At 50.4% G+C, this 16,565-nt stretch overlaps 1 protein-coding gene across 2 annotated transcripts in view; it reads left to right on the forward strand.

Annotated features, from left to right (window-relative positions):
- Positions 1 to 16,565, forward strand: part of LOC119442413 (Ca(2+)/calmodulin-responsive adenylate cyclase) — a 216,787-nt gene that overhangs the window by 70,853 nt on the left and 129,369 nt on the right. For both annotated transcript variants that reach the window (XM_037707283.2, XM_037707285.2), the window contains exon 2: positions 2,707 to 3,414. In XM_037707283.2, the coding sequence (XP_037563211.1) occupies positions 2,842 to 3,414 (573 nt within the window). In that variant the 5' untranslated portion in view covers positions 2,707 to 2,841. The remainder of the gene's footprint in view (positions 1 to 2,706; positions 3,415 to 16,565) is intronic.

Below are 16,565 nucleotides of genomic sequence, written 5' to 3' on the forward strand. Positions count from 1 at the left end.
TGCGCGGTTGCACAAGGCGGTTGCGCCTGGCACGTCGCAGCTTGGAACGCGAATCCTCGTCACTGGTAACATTTTAGCAGCTAAGAGGTTTAGATTTGTCACGCACCACTCACGTACTACTTCTAAGTCCCTGTATACTCTTTAACTATAGCGTAGGAAAGAATCTATTGAAAAATAAATAAAATGCGAAGTTGTACAGACGCTGCTTCGATTAAAGAGATAAAGGACATAAGAAAGTAAAGGGATTACACTGGTGGCAGTTCGTTCACGGTGCAATTCCAACATTCCAACCGAAGTTCGTATAGAAACGCCTTTCCACCCACTTACGTGTGGCCATTAAATACTCAAGATGGAAAGCCCAACAGAAGTAAATAGATTTGCTGGAAATGTTGAATTGCGGGTAATCTGAATAAATTTGCTGAGAGAGACAGCGCGTTCCGCGAAGGTTAAAGGTTGACAAAGAAAAGAAGTCAGTGACAGATTACCCAACGGTACGTCTCTGCACTCGCCTTTACCGCTTTCCCCTGAAAGCAGCAAAAGCTGTATGCGCGGTTTCGTGCTCATTTTTGCATGCTTTATTGAGTGGCATCACGGGAATCGCTTTGTTTGCACACGGCATTACCGAGCGTTCGCGTTCTGTACAGCCCGTACTTTCTCCTTTCGCAATCTGAGACCGTGGGTTTCTCTCGCCTTTCTTCGACGAAAAAAAAGACTGGGAGACCCGTGGCGAGCAGGCACACAAAACGAGAAAGAGCCACCCCCCCCCCCCCCCCCCCCCCCCCCCCCCTCCGTTGCGACAACCTTCGAGGAGGTGGTGGCGCCTGCGCGGCGCTTTTGTTTCCCGTAATTTGTTTCCGAGACAAATCGCTGCGCCGTCCTTACCGCTCGATAAGGGCTCTCTTTGCGTCAATTCCTTTCCATTGTTCTCTCTCTCTCCCCCTTTCTCTTTCTTTTTTTTTGTGTTCTTTCTCTTATACTTCCCGCTTGTATATTTCCTCCCTTCCTATATAGCTGACCACACGTGGAGACGCGCACTTGTTTTCCCCATATTATCCGCCTTCCGCTGAGCCCCGTATTTTCTTTATCTATGGGGGACGGGTAGGGACCGGGAAGGAGGGAAGCAAGGGGCTAAAACCGAAGGCGTTCGCCGTCGGCTCCTGTCCGCGTCCCGTATTTCTTTCTTTCTTCTTTCTTTCTTTCTTTCTTTCTTTCTTTCTTTCTTTCTTTCTTTCTTTCTAAATCTCTGTAGTGCGTACGAGGGTTTGTCTGCGCGTTCCGAGGACGATGCCGTAATGGGACGTCAGGGCTTCGGAGGCAGGGAGACGTAACCGGTAAAGTGTGTGTGTGTGTGGGGGGGGGGGGGGGGGTGAGGCAAGAGAGGGTGGTAGCCACGTGTGTGGCGCTTCTAAGCGGATGACCGTGAAAGGATGCGGTATGGGGAAACGGGGTTAGAGAGGAGAGGCGAGCTCCAAATCGCAGCTTGGTGTGTGCGCGCGCTGCCGGAAATGATTTTTTGGGGAAAAGTGGGTGTTGGGAGAACGGCGGACGTATAAACTGCTGTTTGAGCGTCCGAGCCTGCTGGCAGGGAAAAAAAAATGCTGAAGATACACACTGTCTTTTGACAGTGTTCCATGCTTTCGACGGTCGTTGGTTTCGTCCTTATACTTTTGTTTTGCTTCCCTTCTTTGGAAAAAAAAAAAAAAAGTGGGCGAAGGGCGCGACTAGGCGGCCTACGGTTTCTCTGTTTCGTGGGGCTTGCAAGTTCTTTCTTTCCTTCCTTCCTTCTTTCTTTAATTATTATCATTACATTTTGCTTGATCGTATTGTAAGCGTAGGATTTTTTGCGACCTTTAGATTTCATTTAATGCGCGCTGCATGTTGAGGTAATTGTATCTTTATCGTGACGGGTAATTTGCAGTCTTTTTTCACCTGCTGTTTCTCACCAGGGCCCTTTAGTAGTCCCCAGAACGGTTGAGTTAACTGAAGTCACGAAAAATGTGACACAGTCACACCTTTCCCGCCAGATGTTCTTCCGCAGCGCAATTTATAGCGGTACATTCGTTGTCATTTTCCGTTTCAACGCGTCTGTGAAACACTTGCCAGTGCCTTTTGAATTAATGTGGCTCTTCCTCAAAATGCGTAGTCGTTGGCGAGAATTTCGTATATAGATTCCTTCAAGGCAGTGTCTTAGTCGGATATATATTGGCTCCTCCATGCAAGCGTTTATATATACACTTTCCATGCATCTATCCAATAGATCGTGTCAATTAGTCAGACGGGATGCCGTGGCAAAGCTGGGTTTGCCCACATCGCAAACAAGTTTATGTCTATTCTGGGATGTCAGAGTCAAATAATTTACTGCCGTGTGCCCACCTACAATGACCCTCTCAATAATGCCACGCATGATACGCATCACGCACGAAACGAGCAAAAAATGTCAAATTTAAGTTCCTCTTCTATTTCAGGATGCCCGATATATAGACATACAGAAGAAATGGTATTGCTTCTTTCCCCACTTGCACCAGCACCGAATGCTAAGCGTGTAAAAAATTTAGCACGTGGCGTATAATACGTGTATGGTACGGTGTGCAGTAGAGGGCCTACGTTGCAGAGGGAGTAGTAAAGTATACGCCGCGTACATGGCTGCTGCGTCAGAGCCGTGTGTCCTAAATCGTCCACTTTTTTTTTTCTTTTTGTGTTGCGCAGGCCGTTTGTCAGTATGGAGACGAGCTGAACACAGGACTGGGAACACAGCCGCCACCGCCCTTGCCGAAGTTGTAGTAGAGTACAACTGCACCGAGCGGCGGGCGTTCCTCGGGCCTCCCCCTCGCGCGGCGCGCGATGGACCACTCGGTGAAGGCGATGCACCGCAAGGCGGCCTTCTCGAGACTGCTGCGCGGCCGGCGCTTCGAGAACGCCGACCTGGAGCAACTGTACCAGCGGTACACTTTCAAGCTGCAGCAGTCCTCGATCGCCAGCGTCCTGGGACTGCTGGTGACGCTGAACGTGACGCTGGCCTCGATCGACTTGGCCTACCGGCGCGGCTCGCCCTCCCTCCTCGGTCTGCTGCACCTGGTGCACGGCCTGCTGTTCCTGGGCGCCTTCAGCTTCATGGCCCTGCGCAGACTCGAGGACTCCGCCCTGCTGGCCCTGTGTCACGGCGCGCTGGCGCTCGCCTCCACCTTCTCGCTGCTGTCCATGCCGTGGTCGGTGGGCGACGGCTTCTGGCAGCTGCGGCGGGGCGGCCCGGCCGACGGCCTCTGGGAGCTGCTGTTCGTGCTCTTCCTGTCGTACACCATGCTGCCGGTGCGCACCAGGGTGGCGCTGCTGCTGGGTGCAGCCCTGTGCGTCGTGCACACGCTGTGCGCCGTCTTCTGCGCCCACGTCCCGCCTGGACAGGACAGGACGGTGCAGGTGAGACGACACACAGCCACGCTGCGTCGCGCGCGGCTGTTACAGTGTTTACGGGACATTTTTCAAGAAATATACGCGGCCTTGTTCTACAGCACAAGACTGCGAAAGTGCTCGCTAAATACCAAGGGAACGGGCACGTGCACGGAGCTCGCGCACGCGGCTGCCATTGGACTGTCCAAAATAATTAGCATCGTTAAGAGCGCACGCTGTGTGCGTGTGTGTTGTGTTCACGGGTTGCCGGTCGGCACATTTAATAAGGGCATGCGGGCTTGCTTATCGCAGCAACTGCAGAGACCCGTATTCCGTTAAGTATAAGACTTAGCTTTATCTCCCACATAATCTTTGTTCCTAGACCCTGGAGTCGTAGCAGGTTATGAGCATCCGCTGCAGACGTGAGGGTATACATAGGCACTTCTGGCAGTTCACATGGTCTTTAGTTGCTCGGCCTCAGGCCCAGGTGATGGAAGGTGTTGCGGGCTGTACCAGCCCGAAGTCTCCCCGCTTGGCTTTTGCCATAATTTTCTTTATTCTTTGATACGATTACATTGTTGCTATAGTAAATTTGTGCGGAGCGCGAGGCCAAGCGTTTGTCCCGGCAAGGACAAGTGTAGCATTCCGACCCCCTAATGAAATCCACGGGCCGTATTGTGTGAATATTCGTTTCCTCCTATCCTATCCTACTAATTTCTTATCATCCGTCTCACGCATTGGCCGATATAGAGAGGGCGCCGTCTCGTGTAAGCTAATGACGAAGGACAAGAAGACTGGCAAATCAAAAACAAGAATCGTTACAATAACATCACCAGGAGATCTATGCAGGATGCCCCAAGTATCTCGTTCGCCTGAGTTTGCTTGACCGCAGTCAGTGAACGAGGAAAGCGCGGAACGCGCTAAAGCAGCCGACAATAAAATGGCTAGATAAAGCAGCGTATGTCGATCAAAGTGTCTCTTTGTGTCCCTTTAAGCGAAACTCCGCGGCAGGAGATTCCTCCTTAATCTTCGCAACACTTACTGGAACATTTTCCTTCCAAGAATTAAGGAACCCCGCCATAATAAATCGTGCAGTATTCTATATGAAACTTGATCCGTTGCAGGCAGAAAAAGTCGACGGACAAACAAAGCACGGGGAATCACAGTTGTACCCTTTTCCGACACGTGCGCCGGGTGATTCGGACAAAAGTAAACCCCCATTGTCCGGAAAATTCTAAAGCTTTCGTGCTGAATTTTAAAAACGTGCTTGCTCGCTCGTGAGAACAGTTGAGACGCTCCATGTGTGCCGGTAACCAAAAAAAAAAAAAAAAAAAAAAAAAATGCCTCGTGTATATACTATACTAACCAGTACGAACACCGCGCAATTCAAGCGACCATTATTCGTGGTCTTTTCGCGCGTGCTTAATATTCTCCGCTTTGGGCCCACGTTTAATGGAAATCGTTGAACAAGCCGTCTCTGCATGCTCATCCTGCTCCTCGTGCAAGACCTTATATAAATGCGCGCGCGAGAATTTGCATATACTTCCGCCTCGTAGCTCGTCCCAGGCCATACCTAGAATGTTCGTTCTCATTGCACGTATACGTGACGAGAAATATTTCGCGTTTTCACTATACTACATAGCGACCGCATACGCCCTCAGCCTGAGCGCCTAACTGCCGCTAGCCATGCAGTTCTGAACAGCGCTGTGAGACGGAACGTGTGTAGAGTGGTGGGGCAAATTAATGGGGCGCCTGCGCATTCAGCTTTCCCGCAACAGCTCGTCCGTTACTAAAGCGTCGTTCATATACGACTCGGCGCAGGCGGGTCGAGTCAAATGTCGAGCCGACCGGTCCCGACCCGACGACGCGTTTACATGCAATCTTGTCGAGCGTGTTGGGCGAGCCAACCCACCCATTCACTGCAGGCGGGCTGACTGAAGTCGCCTCGACGTACGCACGGGCCTGAACCTCTTTCGCACGAACCCGACGACCGGATGACTTTAGCGGACTTTGTCGGGTTCGTATATAAACGTAGCTTCAGCCGGCTGAGGAGTTAAGCTGTGCTAGTAAATTGCGCTTTGGCATTATAGCGAAGCGGCTGCTTTTAGCCTGAGCTATACTTGGCCTCTGCTGTTTAAAACTCGCTAAAACTCTCCATTGGGAGTGCAGAACGGTGGTGGCGCGTCACAGGCGTTAGCGTACTCATGCGCGACCTTTACGCGTTGGTCAGATGGTGTGCTGCTAATGCGCAGCGGTGCTGTGGCCTGCGCTATGCGTATATGTGATTTGCGCTCTTGATCTGTTCAACGCTCATTGTGAACAGAATTACTGTTCGTCCTCGCTCATTCTAATCTTTGTGCTATAGTTCTGCGTGACTTGCATGTTCACGGGTTGTGTTATACAAACGCGCGTATCTCCTAATGCGTCAGTATTTGAGGGGATACGCCATTAATTGTTTCAGTACATGTACATTTCATCAGAACACATACGTGTAGTCGACACCTCTTAGATGGCGCCGCACTCTCCCTTACGTTCGGGAATAAAATTAAGGTATATAATGGAATATGGCAGCTAGCGCACTTCGAAACAACGACGTATAAGACTGAGTGAACAAACATGAGCGCTGAACTGCAACTGAATAGGCATACATAAATACGCGTTCTAATGCATGCGTGCAGCGCTTCAGCGACGAGTACGACACAGTTTTTGGACCACTCATACGAGCTAACCATATTCTATCATGATTAACCAACTAGCCCCCCAGTACGTCTTAAGTAAGGTATATGGTTATCTCACTTTCCAAGTGTTATCTCACGATCACGTTATCTCACTTTCAGTTGTTGCCAAGCCGAATTCCTTTTGCCTACGCTTGCAATGACGCGCAGCCAGCCGAACAGGGTTTATAGAGCACGCAGTTGCATGCAGCTATATAGTGCGAGAGAAATTGGAACGTGCACGGGCATATTTTAGAACTGAAGGCGCGATGTGAGTAAAGGAGGGAGGGCTTGAATGACACAGCAGCTGCACGCGTATGCCACGACACTATAGCACTGGGCGCGCTCCTATTGTAGTGTACGTAATCCCGAGTGAAACACGCGTGGGCCTGCAGACACGCACAGGGGAGTCGCTGGCTGTTGTGTTTCGCCGGACGTGCTTCACGTCTATCTCACGAGTACCGCATTTACTCCCGTAATGGACCCGCATTTATAAAGCGAATTGTTTTCTTTGCGAACCCTGTCGGACTTTCCCGGCCGTAGATGCTGGGGGCTGTTGTCTTGCCGAATAGGTAATACTTTAGAAAATTTAAAAAAAAAGTTGAATATGTACTCAATGGCGCGGGATCGGACCCCGGTCCGCCCAGCACACCAGCCCGATGCTCTAACCATTAGACCACAATCGCTTTTTTCTTCTTTATTGCCGGTTTCTTACAAAACAAAACAGAATACAGTTGTTACAAAAACGAGTCAGCCTACCTTTACTGTCACAACAGGTTTAACATTTCTTCAATAGACCAAGTCATCAAGCACTGTAATCCAATAAGGTTGTTCAAGCAACGCCCTATAGCACAAGCGCGCGCGCCAGTTTTTAAAGCGCAGCTCTTATGCGTCCGTTCCTGCGCTGAGCGTTGGCGTCCCTCGGCGTAATCGAGCGAACGAGCACAACGAAGGATGAAAGAGTGAACGCGGAGCGCAGCGGGGTATTAACGACGGCGATAGCGACGAGAGCGGGTGCAGCGGAACCATGAGGAGGAAAGCGGAGGAGGAGGGTATGGCGAAAGCGTGAGAAGAGAAGCGCAGTGCCGCGCAAGACGTGTTTTGCGGCCACGATCGCTACGAGGTGGCGCCGGAGTAGCGCGCGCCGTCTGTTCACCGATGACGTCATCGATAAGGCATGCGGCGAGCGCGTCCACCGATACCATGTAGGGAAACAAAGCGCTGCGGCGGATGCTGTGAATCGTGCCCACGCGTCGCCCACCCCACGCGCTGCCTCTCACGATCTCTCGATTAGCGAGACGGTCGCGCCGCAGTTCGCTCCGTTTGCAACGTGCCGCGACAGATTGTCCGCGTCAGCCACTATATCGTGAAATGAAACACGTATAGAGCTGCGCTCAAATTTCGCATTAGCGAGTATCGTAATTCGTCGGTGAATTTTTTTACAGCAAAGATGCTGGAATGAAACGGGCAGATTTATAGCAGCTGATTAACCGAATTCACGACTTCGTTTCACACGGATTCTGAGATGTGCGTTGGATCTGCAGAATTTGTTTTCCAGAAAAATTGACGTCAATTTGTGGAGGCGGGTTCATTACGCGGGAATAAAAAAATTCCGACAGATTTTTTTTCTTTATTTCTTTTTTCCCCTTCTATTTGCTAGAGTTGAAATTTCGAATCGCTCGTATCACGATGTAGATAAAAACAAATCACGACCAATGCCTTACGTTTTAATAAAAAAAAAAACTTGTACACGATGTATGCGAACATCAAATTAATTTTCATTCACCTGCCGCTGCACAACACTGGTTGGTCCCACTATTACAAATCGTAACTGTCACGGATTGCGTCGTCGGCACGCCGCGCGTCGTCTTTAGTGCCGTTCAGGCAGTTTGAAATCTCCGTTTTCGCTGCGGAATATCACGTCGCGGGGCATTGGGGTCCACCACGCCTTCGGGATCTATCGGCAAACATTGCAGATTCTCAGATAGTCGGCGCCGCTGGTCAGTCACCCCGAGATAAAGCGAACAGTTGCTGAACACCGTCCCTAAAAGACAGGTGGGCTTCTTTTCTCTGTTTTGTTCTTTTTATGTGAGGTAAAAAAAAAAGGAACGTCATTTCTGAAGGACTAAAGTGTGTGTGCGTGCGTGGTGGGCGGGTCTATTACGCGAGTAAATGCGGTACTCGCTCTGAGAGAAAGAGAGAGAGAGCGACGGATTGAGGCCGCGGCTCCCGCGCGCTCTCGATTGTTCCTGAACGAGTAAAAGTGAGATCGTCGCGTGTATATGTTGGAGCGAGTGGGCCGGCGCAAACACACGACTATACGTCGACGCTCCTCTCGACGTTGTACTGTATAAGGCGGGGCGGGGACGCTTTATTTGCATGGAAATTGGTTTGATGCACGCGAGATTTCGTCGGTACCATAGGAATGGACAAGTTTCTTTTTATCTTATTATTATTATTTCCCTTTTTTAACTACGGTGCGCGCTTTGTTGCGTGCGAGACGAATGCTCAAATGTCGTGCGTGTCTCGTTTAAGTTCGCCCGTTTAGGCGCGAACAGAAAGAAAAATAAAACGTCGTTCTACTTGTTGACGATTTCGCATTGTGACTGACGCTTAAAATTCGAGCCTTTTCGAAAGTTAACGCCAGCGAGGAACCGAATGGGCAATAAAGCTGTTCGTTGCCACTTACGCGACTTTGTTCGTTACCGTTTGACTCTTCTGGTTCTTGGTGTGTCGCCTAAATAGAAGTTCTTTGACATCTCGAAGCAGTGGGCGTAACGGGAAAATGCGCGAAACACGTAGTTGTGTGCATATAGAGAGCGAGATTGACAGGCTAGACGGCCACCCCGACTACGCGTACATGAGTTTTCCGATTTCGTTTCGCAACGGTAAATAAAGGAGGGGGGGGGGGGGGGGGGGGACGCGTCCGCGAAACAGACAGGATGTCTTCGGTCGAGCTCGCTGCGTGTATTCGCCGGCTTAGTAATTAGACACCTGTGCAGCGCGTTCGGTCGACTTCTTTTCAGTTATTCTGTTGGTCGACATTTTATTAAAATTACATACCGGGGTTTTACGTGCCAAAAAACACTATCCGATTATGAGGCGCACGCCGTAGTGGGGGACGCCGGATTAATTTTAACCACCTGGGGTTATTAACGTGCACCCAGTGCACGGTACACGAGCGTTTTCGCATTCCGTCCGCATTGGAAAGCGGCCGTGGACGGTGTCGAACCCGAGACTTCGGGCTCACCAGCACAACGCCATAGTAACTGAACTATATAGTGTGGCGAGTTGGTCGAGATATTGACAGATATGGACAGATGAGTGGTTCTTTGGGGAGTGGCTGCGTACGCGTGTAATGGCGTACTGCGTGTACGAAATCAGGATAGGAAGTTTATTTAACTTTTGGAGTAGTCCAGACAATCGGCGTTTATCAGGGGAGGGGGGAGGAGGAGGGGGGAGGCTTGGTGCGGTCGGAAGTCGACGCAAAAGGTGGTGATGGCACGCCCTCAGTCCCAAGTTTACGCACCGGCTGCCAACTGCACGTCACAAACCGTGGCAACGTATACATGGTGGCCGAGGACGTATAATTTAGCTCGCAATTGCTAAAGTACAGTTCACTCAAGAATAAACGAAAAAAAAAAAATCGGCTCCGAGAAATTTTTGCAGTACGAACGTTTTTATGAACAAAAGCCTCCGAAGAAAACGCGACGCTGGTGGGGGGGCGCCCGTGCCTCCGCTCGCGTGAAGTGGCCGGCCACGCAAGCCGCCTCCTGCCCGAACTTCGTGCGCACGACGACGAGTATTATCGAGAGTAACTTGTAATTTCTAGTTCGCGTTGCGTGAGATTCGGTGCATAGTATTAAAGCGAAGCTGTTCACCCGCTGTTCACCTTTGGGTGGCGTGCTCATCCGACGAATGGCAGCTGGAAAAAAGGGGGCTTTCGTTTGTTGCGCTTTCTTTTCGTGCAGTTTAGCTTCTAGCGAATGCGACCGCGTACATTCGACACGCTGCTGCAACTGCTGCCTCCCAGCATCACAAGACTAGACGCCAATTACCGGCCTGTAGTCTGCATATGGTGGAATGGACATTGCATTTGGCGTGGAGGACGCCGGAGGAAAACACATAACATCACCTTCGGCGCGGCGCTGATTGGTTGAACAGCTTTGCGACCACGGTCGCGCGACTGAAAAATATATATAGCAGCGAGCGACTGGCCCAAAATAGTCGCTTTTCGAGAAAAGCGACCATTTGAGACTGGTAGCTTTGCGACCAACTTGGTCGCGCGACCGCCGTCAGTAGCCGGTGTGAATGAACCTTTAGGGGAGCATACCGCGAAGTTCGGGACCTTGCGCAACGGCCTCTTAGACACCCGCGGTACGAGCGAGAAATGGAAACTTGCGCTTCATTTTCGTCGCTAATTGCCCATTAGAAAATAACAATTAACGTTGAGCCTCGAAGTGGTTCCGAAAGATTGGGCTGCTATAGATAGTCGAAGCCGTCTGACTATTCCTTGAACGCTCCCAGTTAGTTGAGTGGGCCCGTATTCACAAAAGTATCTTACGCTAGAATGAAATTGTTTGTAAAGCGAATTTCAGCCAATCTTGATGCTGGACGTATTATTAGCAAAAGTGACGAGCTAGTGGCAAATATAGCACTTCCGAACGAAAAGCTTTGCGACTTCGGCTCTCGATCGCCAAGTGCAAATGTCAAGCGGCAGACATATATGCGGGCCGCCCGGGCCAATCAAAACAGCAGGACTATACCGCGCAAGCGAAGAAAAAAAGAAAGACGTCGTGAATGAAAAGTATATAAAGTGCTGCGCCAAACGATCCGCCGATTGAAGACGCGGAGCTTTCACTTTACGCTCGTTACTAAGACGCGAAGCGCGTTTGCCTTACGGCCATCTGCAACGAATGGTAATGAGTTCCGTGTCGACTGGTATACAGGCGCCGCGCAAGCGCGGCGGAGTTACCGCGCGTGCGTGCGTCGGTTTTTTCTAGAATGGGGCACAGCGCTGCGTCTTTACGGAAGCGCGCTGCGGTGCACTTGATGCCCCGCCCGTGCCATTCTGCCCCGAAGCGTTGGCGGTTGGAAACGTGGGTGAATGACGTGACGTGGCTGCGTAATCGGTGCCAGCGCGTCTTGCTTAACGCAGGGCAAACCGCTAATTGAAGGCGAAGACGTGCTTTGCACCGAGGCGGTCCGCGCGCCGAGCGACGTGACTGAACTGTCGATGAGCGGCGCGAGCCTCGCCACGCGGCTGTATTGGCGGAAGCTCGCGTGCGGTCGGCGAGCTTTGGTTGTGCTTCTTGTAGTCCGCGAGTACACACCTGTCAGATGTGCGTGTACATTTGACTATACCGTGTCGGAATAAACCGCGACGATATCTCGGCCACGTACTGCGCGAGAAATTCGCCAGTTGGCTCGTAAATTAGTTGGATGGCGATCGACTGTCCGAGTCGTCTTGAGAGTGCAGAGGCGAGAAAAAAAAAAAAAAAAAAAAGCTGTGGTGTTGCTTATATTCTCTTAATGTCGCCGGTGGAAGACTGGGCGATTTCTTTAAATGTGTGCACCGGCACCGAGAGGTGTCTCGGAATGCGACGAATGTAATAAGTCGTGCATATATCGGCTGCACATTAAGTGAACATTATGATTTAATTGCTACAGCCTGACTGCATGTGCAAAATGGTCAACTCTTCAAGGGAGCGCTTATCTGTCATTAAAGCCAACATAACGGAAACACCTCTTCTAAAGAACAATTAATGTCATCTTGCATCAGAGCAGGGAAGTAGCCGGCGCCGGCTACTACATATATTTCATTTAAGAAATGGCTGTTTTGTTGTTGTTGTTGTTATTATTATTATTATTATTATTATTATTATTATTATTATTATTATTATTATTATTATTATTATTTGATTTGAAAACATATAGGTACCTGACAGGAAAGGGAAAGTGACGAGTAGGCTGGCCACTGCCACCGGAAGGGGCACAACGCCTGCCCACTTTTCAGAAAGAAGGACCCAGAAACATAGCAATGGAAGATAGGAAGAACGCGCGCGCGCACGCACGCACGCACGCACGCACGCACGCACGCACGCACGCACGCACGCACGCACGCACGCACGCACGCACGCACGTCGTGCCTTTTTGAAGGGGATGCGATTTAGAAACCATCATGATCATCATCATTTCCCGAGCATCCTTGAGGCGCTTGCGGCTTTTTGTGCGCGCCAGCCGGGAACAACCGTGAGGTGGAGAGCAGAGCTGCGACGTCGTCTCTGCTGGCGGTGCTGGTGAGTCTGGATGTTCCGAGAAAAATTGGCCAGTGGGCTCGTTTGCATTTTCAGCTGCAGCTGCGCGGTGCAGATCGGCGTAATAATTTGCGGACACGATCGTCGCCTGATGATCTGCGCACGGACCTGTTTGCTTTTGCAGTGACCAAACCTGGGGAGGTGCCTTTTCAAGAGTGGACCATATTGTATGCGCAACCTAAATCGGACGCCTTCGTGATGTGAGGCGCTGTGCGAAACGAGCGCTTTATTTTTCGCATATATTCTCCTTATATAGTGGAATTCCTGTTAGGTCACTTTTAAGCGCAGCCGAACGGTCTCGTGTTTCACTTGCTCTTTGCGCTGCTTATACAGCGAAGCTGTTTAAGATGGAGGTTAGTCCGTAGATCGTACGCCGAAAAACCTCGTCGAGCGATTGCATCACATGCGTCGCCTAGCAACGCCTCGTACCAGCTGCGCCGAGCCTCGTGACAGCTGCGGAGCCAAGCCTTGACGTCATCGCGCGCGCAGCATATATCTTCACCTGCCTAGCCATGACGTCACCACGCCGTGCGTGCGCCCCGCTTCGCTTCGCCTGCCTAGCCACCACGCCGTGCGGATAGGTCGCCACAGTTGTGCAGAGGCGGAGCTAAGCCGTGACGTCAGTGACCGCGGGGTATATATATATATATATATATATATATATACACATGGCTTCCGCGTCGCCGCCGCGTGAGAATTGCTGTGGAGAATGGGGCGGCCGAAGAAGATCGTCACTGCGGAGAAAGAGGAAGCGCTGCGCTTGAGACGGCGCGCCACTACTCGAGAGCGAGTGAGACAAGAGTATCGCGCCTGTGAAGCGGCGACTAAACGACAGCGAATGGCAGAAGATCCAGAGTTTAGAGCCCGCGATAAGGAGCAAACCCGTTTGAGCAACCAGAAGCGTCGCCAAAACGATCCGGGCCTGCGAGTTCTGGATAATTTCCAGCGGCAAGTGAACATGAACATGATCTACCATAACCACGCATAACTTGCGCGAGTGTCGAAGCATGACGTTGCAGAAAACTTGGCCGAGTCTCGAAGCATAACCACGCAGAAACTTAGCCGAACCAAGAATAAGCTAGGTGGGGCCGCCAGCTTCGCTGTTTGCCCAGTTTTCGCGCCACTAGTGTGAACCTGCCCCAATTTTTATTGCGATAGCAATTATATGGACACTCCAAGCGGATTACTGCCGTCGGCGTCGCCGTGATGTTCCGTATGAAGTCCAAGGACGATAAAATCGTCGTCGCGCGCTGTATATGCTGTATGCGCGCGTGAAAGCACGCAAGGGACGCGCGCTTTCACGGGGAGCGTACCCACGACGGAAAGCAAACAAAGCAAACGCGACGTCTTCCGTTGCGCGAAAGGCCGTGGGGAAATGGGAGGGAGGGGGGGGGGCGACTTTGTGCTGCGGCCCCAAATGCGTATGTTACGACCGGGTGCAAGGGGAACTTGAATCTTGCAGGCGAAAGGAGTAAAGCGGGAAGGCAGCGCGGGAGGGAGGGGGGTGCGGCTTCTGCTCTGCGAGCAACTACGTACTTTTACTTTGCGCAGCGGCGGGCGGTCGCGCGCACCGTATCTTGAAAGCGATCTGCAACACGGCTCCTACCTTTGTATGCGCTGTGCTTTCGCCGCTCAGTTTCCGTTGAACCGATAGACCGCACGAACCTTCGCTCGCTGCTGCTGGCGCGCTTGCTCACGCTAGCGTTTTGACAGTGGCTGTGTGAGGTCATTGAGTGTGATCTATTCATGTTGGCTTGTGCCCGCTGACACCATGCTTGTTAATTCAGTTAGTAAGCGAATGTGTCCAATTTTATGCAGCCTATAAAACTACTATCCTTACTCCGTATAGCTATCTACTAATTTGCGATTGCAATTGATGCTTCGCGTTTCGGACGAAACTGCTATTCTTTTTTTATTGCGATAGCAATTATATGGACACTCCAAAGCAGGTTTTCTGCCGTCGCCGTCGCCGTGAGGTTCCGTATGACGTCAATGGAGATGAAATCGTCGCCACGCGCCGCCGAACGCTGTATGTGCGAGCGAAAGGGTGCGAGGGACGCGCACTTTCACGGGGAGTGAACGCACGGCGGAGAACAAACGCGCGTTCTGTGCCGTGCTCCCTTAAGGGCTGCATAAGTAGGCGTCTCTTTCTTCCTTTACAATCACCATATATGTAGAGCAAACGCACCTTCTTCTGACGCACGAAAGGCCGTGGGGGGGGGGGAGGAGGGGGAGGGAAGGGAGGCGACGTTTAGCTGCGGCACCAAGTGCCTATTTATATCAGAGGCTCCGGCAGCAGTCACCAACGCCGCACGCATTTTGTGCGAACGCGGGCAAAACGCCGACGGCGTCGACAACAGTTCTGCGTGTTGCCGGTGCTGCTGCATGTCCAAGTTTATACAGCTGATAAAGCTACTATCATTACTCCGTATAGCTCTCTACAAATTTGCTATCGCAATTGATGCTTCGCCTTTCAGGTGAAACTGCGACTTTTTTTGTACGTTGTGTCATTGTCGTTTTGAAGAATTCGCTCGTGTCTGCGTCCTGCTGCTTTAGCGTCTGTGTCACGATACATTAAGTTCATGGGGCAGGCATGGCGCAGGCAAACGCTAGCCGTTTTAATTATGCGGCTCACTTTCAATGCTTGAAGGTTGGCGCCATTGTCAAATATACTACACGTGCAGCTCGTTTAGTATAATTGTGAGTATGGTAGTGTTGTAACACTTTCCCGGCACTCCTTTCGTGCGCCCCGTCGCTTTCTTTTCTCTCACACATATATATATATATATATATATATATATATATATATAGTTTAATACTCGTGAAGAAATGACGTAACATAGACGATTACGTAAGTGGTAATTACGGCGGATATTGTGCGGATGTGAAAGGGCGAAGGCAGCACTCAACAAACTGTAGTCATGATAGGGCGAGACGTGGAGGGAAAAAAATAATAGAAAAAAAACGGAAACTAAAAAATAAGAACTAAAAAAATGTGGCGAATTCGTTGTCTGACAACTTCGGAGAAACGCAGTAAGATGGCAGTATACACACTATACACGACTCGCCACAGGGCCATGAGAACGCTGTCACGCCTAGCCAAAGTAATCGGATTACGTTGCAGCAGGTTTCGAGATTTAATAAAATTAATTTGGGTGTTTTGAGTCTTTCTTGGAAACGCTGCATGCTTTCCCTTTTTTTTTTCCTTTTTTTTTTCCAAAGCAGAATACGCAGTTGATCTGTTGAAGCCTACGGAAAAAGAAGCAATCGAGGCGGATTCCGAAAAAAAAAAAGTAATTTCGAATGAAGTGGTGGAATAATCTTTATTATAAGTGCACGCTGGCCAGACGCGTGTCTATAGAGTTGGTGGGTCAAACACAATCAAAGGTGCGCCCACTAGCCGCGATACGTCAACTACGCAGTACATTTCATCGACGAAAGAGAAACGGCTGAAAGAGCGTAACACTAAAACGTGCGATTAATCGTCTTATGTAAACATTCTGAATGCATGGGATGTTAAACTAGGACTTCTAAGCTAACGATGTAATGATGCACAGCTCGCTGTATTTAATCATTCAATATAGTTCAAGAAGTGACCTGCCTGGGCCTATATCTTGTACGCGTTGGAAAAGCGGACGTTCGATTTGGCCTAACGCGATTGGCCTAGGCCGCGATATCCGCCGCGCGGCCTGGACAATCGCGTGAGACGAAACTGAACGTCGGCTTTTCGAACGCGTACAAGATAGCGGCCCTGGAGTATCGACACAAAAACGACGCCCCCCCCCCCCCCCCCCCCCCTCCTTCCCTCCCCATGTGAACATGTTACGTGTGGCACGTCACCGTAGAATCCGGGCGAAGCTTACAAGCTCCGCGCCTTCTATCGGCTGGCAAAACAACACTGCATGCAGCTTTCCCCCGCATGGGGGGTTTGTCTTTTTGTCGAGATTTACGCCTCTGAATGCGAAATTAGCATGAGTGCTAAATTTCATGATAAATATCTCGGAACACAAACACTTTAATGAAGTGTAAAACAAAATCAAGTTGGCTTCGAATATGATTGTCTTCGAGTTTCTAATTAAACACTTGCCGTAATCACGAAACTTAAATAGTTTCGTTTCGTTTTTTGGTAATAATTTTTTAAATCACTCTT

This window comes from Dermacentor silvarum, chromosome 2, assembly GCF_013339745.2.
Source record: "Dermacentor silvarum isolate Dsil-2018 chromosome 2, BIME_Dsil_1.4, whole genome shotgun sequence".
Lineage (NCBI taxonomy): Eukaryota > Metazoa > Arthropoda > Arachnida > Ixodida > Ixodidae > Dermacentor > Dermacentor silvarum.